Raw genomic sequence first — 10,255 nt, forward strand, 5'->3', positions numbered from 1 at the left:
ACAACAAAAACGGAAGGCCAGCAGCCCCTTCAAGCCTGCCCGTCACAGAATGTGATCAATCCTGATCTACGCTGGCCTCAAGTTCTTTACCACGCCAGTTCCACATCACCCTCAATTCCTCGGCCTTCCCAAATATTTGTCTATCTTCACTTTAAATTTATCTTCCAGCGCCCTGAGGGACGAGCAGTTCAGCGATTCACTGCCATCTGAGAGAAGAAATTTCGACGCACCTCGGTTTAAATGATCGGATCTTTAGTTTGTGGCTTTACTGGTGGCTGTCCCAAGAGTGAAAAGAGGGCAAAATAAGAGCAGTTTTACAAACGTAAATCGGGTTTAGTAGAACATGGCGCGCTATGATTAATCGTTGAAGAAGACAAAAACGAAAGTGGTGATAACAGAGTGAAAATTCAATATACATTAAACTTAAAACGTTGTTTTAAAGGCTGTTACAGCTTCTAATACACATGAATATATTCGAATCAATTTAAATAAATCCAATAAATGTTGATTCGAGTATTAGAGTGCTTTCAATAACCAATATCAGAGCGGCCTCTGAATACAAGGCAGTATCAGAACACAGAAAGAGGGCATATATGTTTTTTAACCCCATTATACGTCTTCCTTAGGGATAACCAGTCTAAAGTAAGACTTTGTCAGAATACTTAAATTATCAAATCAAAAATTCGCTTTGAAGCAAAAAAAATCGCAACTTCTTTACATTTTATTAAAATGCAAACATCAGAACTTAATTCTCATGCTTCAGATGGCTGTACATTTTGAATATCTTAAAATATTTCTTTTAGATTAATTGTGAGGATTGGGATCGCTTTGCAGTTTTAGGCGTGGCTTCCGTGTAACAGTTTGAAGGTAAAACAGTCTGGAAAGGCGGGCGTTTGAAATAACATTCATGTGTTTAAAAAAGTAGTAATAACTTTGTTTTACAGCTGTTAGAAGTGAGATTAACAGACAAGAAATGAAGATTTTGAAGAAAAACGTACAATTAAAAGTTGCAACCGGGTCTAAATTATAGCTCTTAACCTTAGACAATACAAGTGTTTTAATTTGAATTGCCGTGTTCTATAGTGTATTCCCGTTTGTTTCCATTTAGCAACCTTAAAACACTATATTATGTAATGTTTCGAAACTCTGGTGTGCGAACATTATATTTCTGTATATCTTTACATTGATTCTTACACACACACTGCAGAAGCTATAGACAATAAGAACTTTACGTATTTTCTGTAGAAACTTTAATCTTGTTTTTAACTTGCTGACAAAATAGCGCGGTATCCTCGCACCGCTAATCTGAAAACAAAAATATAAACACCAGTTTAAACCTTGTTAGTTTACACAAACTATCGAGTAAAGCGTTGTTATTAAAAATTAAACCGCTCGGAATCTACTTTTGCTGATTGAACATTTCCATAGCGTTTCAGTATTTTCAGGATGAACACCTGGAGGGAATTCTGAATATGGAACTGGAATAGAACAATTTACATTGCACGTCACAAACATCAAAATCTAAACCAAACTATTATTAATTAATATTCAACCTTACAGTTGACGTTATGACGTTAAAATTGTTTTATGTGAGGGTGGTGGGAAATTCAGAGCGTGCTTTTTTCCTTTGGCGGTTTTCTCTCTCCTCAGAGAGGGTTACACAGTGTAAACTAAAAATCGTGTCGGTCAGGCAGAGCGTTATTCTGAGGCTGTCTAACAACAGGATTAGAACACATTCAACAAAGACCTAACGGGAGGCCTACCAAAATGTAGCCATAACCATATATCTGTGTTTGCAAGTAACTTCTGTTAACTTTGCGGTAGGTGGTTAGAAAATCTAAACTATGCTTATATCAGAACGCCAAATTGTGGGAAAGTATTCGTTACCCCTAAGTTAAAATATTCTGCACGCAAAGTCAATCCCGAAAGAACGAGTTCACACTGATAATCATTCGGAATTACAATATTTAACAGTCTGAAGAAAAACTGAAGTTTCTTGTTGGTGATAAAATTTGTAAAACAATCGCCACCTGAAATGTAAAAGCAACTATAAATGTAAATTTTGCAGTATTAAAAGATAGGTTAATTTGTATTTATTTTAAGCTGCTGTGTAATAAGTTTGTCTCTGACGTGAACGTACAAAATTTGGAACTCGACGTGGCCTGGTCGGGATGACGTAATTATCATTCTCAAACTGTTAGCGAAATTAAATCCATGACTTTTAAACAAATTTACCAACTTCCATAAATTGCTAAACAGCAACGTTTAGCTTCCTACTTCTTGTTTTCATGCTGCTGAGTTTGATTAAACCCCAGAAGTTCCGGGACTAGGCAGTCAGTACACTTTACATGGTACAAGAAAGGTTTGTGCATACGTTATTTCAGTCATCAATATTGAGTAAAACAACTAGTGAAAGTTGAAGTTAATATAAGTTTTTGAACTGGAAAATTTGGAACTCCGGTTCTACGTTTGGCTAATAGGAAAATTTCGTTCGGAGCTGTTACACTGAGCTCTCGCGTTCTCTATACCTACAAATCCTATATTATGTTTAGCTCAATTTGACAAAACTTTCGTCCTGTTATTTATGTCGCGGGGGTGGTTCAACAAATTGTAACAATTCGTCTGAAGTGATTGCAGCCCACAAAATAAACCTCAAACTAATGAAAAAAAAATCCGCGTACGTCAATTCTAATTACAGAAAATAAATGATTGGGGATTGAACAAACAGCCCCCAGCAGAGGCGAGGGGACTGCAAGGGTAGAGTGAGTGAGGGGCAAATGAGATGGGCGTCTCCGTGCCACTTATTCCCTTTCATTAGACAGTCGCTGAGGTCAATTTGTTTTTAACGCGAGTTTATTAGTAGAGAGATCAGTAAATGATTCCCCAATTACGGAAGCCAAAACAAATGTGCCCCGGGGCTCCCGCATTCTGGAATCTATTCACATGGAAGCACCATGCGACCAGAAACCTCTAGGGGTAATGATCATTTTCCTTTTTATTCCAAACGTGTATTAATGCTTATGTAACTTCATTATTTCTTTATAATTACAGACATCCCAGCTTGAGGATGCTATTGCTTTGTGAGCTTGGACAGCGCGCTGGTTTTAAAACTGTTAGAAGTCCACCCGATGAGATTGTTGTTTGCGAGTCTACTCAGAAAGCGCCCATGCGCTTTGATAAATTATATATCAGCAGTGTATTATTAAGTAAATTCCAGGAGGATGGCGCTATTTTTTTTTGATAAGTCGCACTTACAATACACGATTTCCCTTCTTCTAATGCTTATCATTGTTAGCTGTAATATATAATCAACAACATTTTAAAATCAATTACTATTATCGCGCTAGACGCGCGCCAGCTATTATTTGAAAAAGTTTGGCTGGCTGCGTTAATAGTTGCATTGCCCAACTGTTTCGTCCTTGTAATTTAGTGTAAAGCGGTCAGAGATTTGACACCGTGCATTAGAGCAAGATCAGAATTTGTTTTGATGAGCTTAGTAGAAGGTAATAGAAGCGTTTGGTTGTCATTACCGCATAGCCCTCTTCAGATCACACTAGGTAAGGAGGGGTTGTAGGTGAGATTATGGCTGCGCTTTGGCTGCGAGCTCTCGCATTGAAGATGTTGGCCCTGCGGTTTTTTTTTTGCTCCAATCGCTCACGCTGAGCAGCCTTACGCCTGCTGTCTGGCGAAGCCGGTGCTTTCAAGCGTTATGCTTCCCCACAACAGCTGCCAGGCTGGGACAAATTCCCGTTTCCCAGGCAGGCTAGTCAGCCTGACAAAACCATCCATTATGATGCGCTGTTAACAATTCAAAACAAAATGTGAGCAAACCATACAATATTCACTAGCTACTATTGTAAACTTCTAGATAGATAGATAGAAAGATAGATAGAGAGAGAGATGGGGGGATTTGATAGATAGGTAGATAAATGGTTGGATAGATAGATAGACAGATAGTTGGATAGATGGACAGATCCATACATTTTAAATTTCTGGACCAATTATAATTAGGTTAAACATTTAAAGAAGCGCCGAGATTTAATTTCGGTACGTCACTATTCCCTCTCAAAATGAAAAGAAAAACTTCGTAGAACTCATCTATGCCGCGAAGAAACCTGTCTACTGTTGGAACTTTTTATTTGTTTGTCAAAATGTCAACTCCCGCTTTAGTTCGGCGAGTGGGTGATTCATAACCAGCTTACCGCAGAGTCCACTTTCATTTAGGCACGGCACCTCGCTGGCTTCCTTCCATTTGGCTCGCTCCGTTTAATCACATCTCACTACCCAGCCCAATTATGCCCTTCCAGTCGCAACACTATTCCCATAAAGAATGATTACAGGTTATACTGCACTATCAAAGAATTGCTCCATTTAAATTATTTTGTTTCACAATCATCTTTAAGATAAACAGAAACCAAACTACTAAATCAAACAGTAGTTTACTTGATCTAAGTATTTATTTGATTGAAAAGACTGAATGAAAATGAAGAAAAAAATCTGTTTGTACTTTAGTAATGTTTATATAGTTTCAACCCGGATTTCTCTGACGACATATAATAAATACGCGTAAATTACGCCGTCCTCAAAATGTACACTTGTCACTATTCTGGTGCATGCCACGTTCAGATAAAAAGGTCACGAGAAATCAGTGCAAAGTTCCAAGTCCGTTACCCTCGACCCTTTCTTCTCTTACTTTACAGCAGAGTCCGTTTATGTCCATTTTTCGGCTTTTCACGATCTGTGTGCGTGTGCGTGTGTGTGTGTGTGGTTTCCTTTTTTCCACCTCCTCTCCTTTCGCCCCCCTCTCTATTTCTCACCGGGGGTGTGGTGTACCGGAGATAGGGTTGGGCAGGGGGTTGAGTGCTGGTTGTCCTGCCGGGCCGAGCCCGTGGATGAGAACTCGCGGGACCAGCGGCCGCTGCAGTCCGGGATGAGGCGGTGGAGTCCGGTACATGTACATAGCCGCCGCCGCCGTTGTGTCCATGTTAGTTAGCAAACTTGGATGGTAGAAATAGGGAGACGGGAACATTCTCTGCAAAGCGGAATAATTTCCGGCCTCGGCCAGCAGCTCCAGCCCTACAGCAGTCTGTCTTTTCCACTTCGTCCTGAATTAGAGAAGGAAAAGAGAGGGGAAAAATTAAGGCTTCATAATCACATAGCAAACAACCCCTAAGTGAACTGAAGGGAACGGTGTTACAAGAGACAACGTGAAATCCGGAACATTCAGCAACGGAATTTATTTTGGATTTTAAGCTGTACTTCTTCGACTGAATTGAAGGACATATATCAATTATATAATTAAAATTTAAATATTTTATATAACCATTAAAGCAAATAGTCCTAATAAGTGCTTATCAATGAAAAAAAATTCTCAGTACATAAACTATTCTAAATATTATATGTATTTTGAGCGGTTCTGCATTCTATTGCAAACCAGGTTAGGATAATGAGTGCTAATAGCAAATCAGTAAGGGTGAGGGGGATTGCATGGCAAAAATGCATGCCTGGAAGATAGCTTCAGTTAAATGTTCCCAGCTTGTTTGCGTGCTTCATCCGAATAATTACCGGGGGGGGGGGGACTAACTGAAATAACATGTTAAAGGGTTATAAGGTGTAAAGCATTAAACCGCGTTTAGATTTGGAAACGGTTGACGTTAATGTTTGCTGACAGATTTAGCATGGTTGAAAACTGTATGTAATCAGACAGAAAAACTGTAGTATGGATGGTACTTGGAAGGCCATTTCCAACCGCACTTAGTTATCGCTGCTGTGATCGCAACGTTTCGCATCTGTTTTAGCGGCCAAGGGTCGCCAAAAAAACATATGAAGTTGTTGTTTTGTTGTAACTGAAACAATATCTACCTCCGGCGGGGGAAAGGCGTCTTTGTCTTGTTCGGCCGCCCAAAGATTAAAGTTCAATTGGAAAATATTTCAAATTAGTCTATTGTTTAACGACATATTACAGTAATCAGGCGTTGCAGTTGGGTTTTTACACGGCAGCTAAATGAAGCCCACAGTTTGTTTTAAGGAACTATATTTAAACATTTTAAAACAGGGTAACAAATATTCCACTCCAAGGAGTACATTTTGACTTTATTGATGGCTACGTCTAATTGGGCTTCCAAAATTTGGTGGTAATTCGGAGCAAGTTGGATTCTTGGGCCTGTCATATGGGAATATATCCCTCCCGCTCTCTGAAGAAAATAAATTCTCCTTCGGGGGTCACGGTTTTAGTGTGGGTTTTTTTGGCATTACAGCCAACTAATGCCCTGCCGCTCCGGAGTTACCAGTTCTCCGGTTTCGAAAGCGGCGGCTTAGCCATAATTTTGAAATGTTATTACAGCGGAATTGGAGGGTGTGTGCTATTTGTTAAATAAATTTATTATACGGCCACACAGCGGCTATTTTGACTGAATTTATGCAGATTACGTGGCGCCCAGTTCCCGTGGCCAGAGACGCCGGCGGTGTGGTGCATTGGGCCGGCAGCCCCTACGTACCTCCTGTTCTGATACCAGGTTTTGACCTGGGTGTCTGTCAGGTTGAGCGCCGCTGCCAAGTCCATGCGGTCCTGGACGCTCAGGTATTTCTGGCGCTCGAAACTGCGCTCAAGTTGGTTGAGCTGGTGGTCCGAGAAGGCCGTCCTTGCTTTCCGAGGTTTCTTCGCCCGCACGGGAGGACTTTCCCGGCTACTCGTTATTTCACGGTCGCCTTCTTCTTTTGTTCCTAACATGACATACAACGGCAACGTATGAATCCAAATGCCCAGGGGCACCACACAAATATTTGTTAGTGAAACATCCTGTAACCCTATGCGAAAAAAGTTCAATTTCCTGAACAATTTAGCATATCATTTGCATGTATAAAATAACCATTTCAGTTTCTTTAATGCAGCTCCAATTCATGGAACATATTTTATGCTGAATTTATAACTATTAATTATTCAAAAGTCCAGTGCCCTATAAAAAAAAAGGCAAAATCAACGCAAATGCTCGCCAAAGCAAGGACCTTTAATAGTAACGGGAGATCATCTTGAAAGTGATTTGGTGCATTACAGATCTTTCAGTAGATATATACGCCCAGGCGTCAGTGTGTTCAGAATTCCGGATACTATTTGTCAACTTTGAGTTTTTGCTGAAATGCTGAAAGATCAAGATCGATATGTCAATCCATCTCTATTTGTCCCAGTTTTTGCAGCGCCGCATGATCTTCCCTGCAGGAACAACAATAATCTCTCTAATTGACCCACTGGGGAGGTGTGGGCATAAAAATCGCCAGACCAGACTCTACATCTGTTTTTCCCCCTATTATGCTAATAGTAATCACTGAATGAATTATATAAAAATGATCAGTATTTTTAATTTACAACAACAAAGATGGCTGGTAGTGATAATGTATCATGAGAAATATTTGGCAAGCGATCATCTTATATTAAAGCAGATTATGTACGTGAAGAAAATCATTCTATTGATCGCGCATTTCTGTTTCAAATACTAATTATTATAAAATGACAGGCAGCTACTTACCGCAGAGAGAGTGGACAATTATATTGCCAACAATATCATCAGCTTTTTTTTTTGGCATTCCAACATAGATTACCTTGGCGATTTCGTGTAATTTAGTACCGTTTAAATAGGACAATGAGTGATTAATTGAGGTGAAATTTATTTCCTCGTTATATAATTCCTACATCCGACAAAAAAAAGCGAAAATAGATGAAAATCGGCGTGCAGCTTAAATAAAGTATTAAGGCCTAGCTTTCTCCGCAACCCACCGTAACATTTCCCTCAACAGGAGCAATGGATTTAATGCAGCCGGCCACTGCAGGCACCCAAATTACATAAGCGCCCATTCGGAAATGTTTTGAAAAGACGTGGGATATTAAGCAGAGTTTATTTACTCATATCAGTTTATCGGCAAGAACGGGGCGGAATAAACAAAGATGACAGTGACACGCCACTAGTCAAAACCGAGTGTTTAAAGGACCCCTGAACGAAACAAATTAGCCACAAAGGTAACCTCTTAAAGCATCCCAGCGTTGTTCAAACGAAGAATTGTTTGTGTGTGCCTGTATGTGTGTTCAGTGCCCTGAAATCTCTGACAAACCCCCCACGCCGCCTAAAGCTGTCAGCCTGTAAGGTTACATATGTCTGTAGCGCTTGAAAAGCTGTGAGTTACACATAACCAAAAAAAACGCAAGCGGCATTTATGTGTAATATAAATACACCTAAAGAAATGATAAGCAAGGCGGACTCACCGTTACATTTGATGTTATCACTTGCTGTGTCATCTCGTTTGTCGAGTTTGTTCTTCGTCTCTTCGGAATCTACCTTCTGCCGAAAGGACTCTGCCTCTGGTTTCGGAGTATGGGGCGAGGAGACGCTGGTGCTGTAAGGGGCACAGGCTGCTAGCGGTTTGCTATCGCCCAAGATGTCTTTGATTAAAAACGAAGAGGTGGAAGTCCTGGGACCAGAGCCGCCGGCGGCGAGTTGCTGCTGCGGTTGCGGCGGCTGCAAACTTTGCTGCTGATGTTGGTGAAGCTTCTCCGGCCCGAGATGCTGTTCCTGGTGCTCCATGGAGATGGGTGAAAGGGGAGCCGTGCCCGCCGTGTCTACCTCCGAGCTGGGAGACGGGGTGGCCTGATTTCGAAAATCTGAAGTCCTGCTGTCGCTGTGACGATAATCACCGTTGATCAGCACCGGGCTGCCGGAACTGTTGGCCAAAATAGTGTCTATCCCAAAGTGAGACCCGTTTGGTCCTTCCATCGCGGTTCGTTACAATTTTAAGAACGCATCTTCATCACAGCCAGTACTTTAATTTAGTTTACGATTAGACTGTTCAAAAACAGGAGCGTCGGTAATTTGTGTATATGTGTGTATGTATGTATGTGTCTGTGCGTGTATGTGTGTGTATGTGCGTGTATGTGTGTGTGTGTGTGTGTGTGTGTGTGTGTGTGTGTGTGTGTGTATGTGTGTGTGTGCGCGTGTGTGTGTGTGTATGTGCGTGTGTGTGTATGTGTGTGTGTGAGAGAGAGAAAGGGGGGGAAAGATAGAGTTAGGGAGAGAGAGAGAGAGAGAGAGAGAAAGAGAGAGAGAGAGAGAGAGGGAGAGAAAGAGTGGACTAACCCTTGCCTTTTTTGCTGCCTTCTGGAGAATCAGAGATTTCTTTCAAAAATGAAATTGTAAACTCACACGTGCTATAAACTTTGCTGCACAACGCTAAGGCTATAAATATTATTCCTTAGAAAACCCACACTTTTAAAATTAATACATCAGGAATTTTTTTTAAAAACTGGGGTAATCCACGATGCTTGGTCTTGTTATTCAACTTTGTTCAAAGTTGAGGTGTGGAACGGATGAAGCAGGAATAACTCCCAGACACCACTCTCTTTTGCAAGAAATCGGTAGCGCTGGACGGCAATCACTTCCTAACCTGACGTCACTGCCATTGCAGAGTGTCATATTTTTTTTCTTATTATAATACAGCGCATATTTTATTACTCTTCCCAACCATTGGTCTGCTAATGCCCAACAGGCTGACGTTACAAGCAACAAGCCAATCAGACGGGCCGTATTTTATCTTGTCCATTTAGAACAGGCGATCGAGCCGAGATGCTCTTTTAGCCAACCTCCAGCGTCTGGTGCATTCAAAGCTAGACTCGCCAAAATAAACCTTTCATTTAAAATGTGTTGTACATATATATATATTTTAAATACTGCGATTCAGTGGTCTAATCATCCATTATTACCATGGCCTAGTACATCTCAAATAATGAGGAAAAATATCACAAATGTAACCAGATGAACAATGGGTTCAGGTTCACAATTGAAACTATTCTTTCTCGCCGTCTCCTTGATATATTAAACAGCCTAATTTCAAATATAGAATGTGAATCGGCCATCTTAACAAACTTTATATGTAGCACAACGTATCCTGACAAAATTATCGAGTATTTTGCATATTCCACCACCTCGGCAAATCATCGCTTTAATCTACGTTCATTTACCCCAATCAGAACCAATTCAACCAGTTTAACGCCAATGTAAAGTAAATATTGTTTAAAGTCTGAGTGCCCGAGAAACAACTCGCTTTCCTAAACAAATATTATTTTTGTTTTGTATTGCCCCCTGACCTAAGCACTGAATGATCAGCGGAGAATGTAGCAATCTTGTGCACACATTGCATGAAATCACAGTAAGTGAAACAATCGTCTCTAGTAATTATTCTTCAACTTGAAATCCCTGAAGATTTTACATCA

At 40.5% G+C, this 10,255-nt stretch overlaps 1 protein-coding gene across 1 annotated transcript; it reads right to left on the minus strand.

The window, feature by feature from the left end:
- Nucleotides 1–701: 701 nt before the first annotated feature.
- On the minus strand, nt 702–9,429 carry barhl2 (BarH-like homeobox 2). Its single transcript, XM_073062651.1, has 3 exons — nt 8,255–9,429; nt 6,498–6,723; nt 702–5,105 (listed from the first exon to the last, which is right to left on the minus strand). Exons 1-3 carry the CDS (start codon nt 8,760–8,762, stop codon nt 4,814–4,816), a joined length of 1,026 nt encoding a protein of 341 aa, XP_072918752.1. The 5' UTR covers nt 8,763–9,429; the 3' UTR covers nt 702–4,813.
- Between the last annotated feature and the right edge of the window lie 826 nt (nt 9,430–10,255).

The sequence above is a fragment of the Hemitrygon akajei genome, chromosome 12, assembly GCF_048418815.1.
Source record: "Hemitrygon akajei chromosome 12, sHemAka1.3, whole genome shotgun sequence".
Classification (NCBI taxonomy): domain Eukaryota; kingdom Metazoa; phylum Chordata; class Chondrichthyes; order Myliobatiformes; family Dasyatidae; genus Hemitrygon; species Hemitrygon akajei.

What these genes read in the sequence shown, in the direction of transcription:
- barhl2 (XM_073062651.1), bottom strand. Translation starts at nt 8,762, where the DNA reads ATGGAAGGACCAAACGGGTCTCACTTTGGGATAGACACTATTTTGGCC. An exon ending in TGATAACATCAAATGTAACG is followed by an intron (nt 6,724 to 8,254) that starts GTGAGTCCGCCT and finishes ATGTCATGTTAG; the next exon opens with GAACAAAAGAAGAAGGCGAC. An exon ending in ACCTGGTATCAGAACAGGAG is followed by an intron (nt 5,106 to 6,497) that starts GTACGTAGGGGC and finishes TCTCTAATTCAG; the next exon opens with GACGAAGTGGAAAAGACAGA.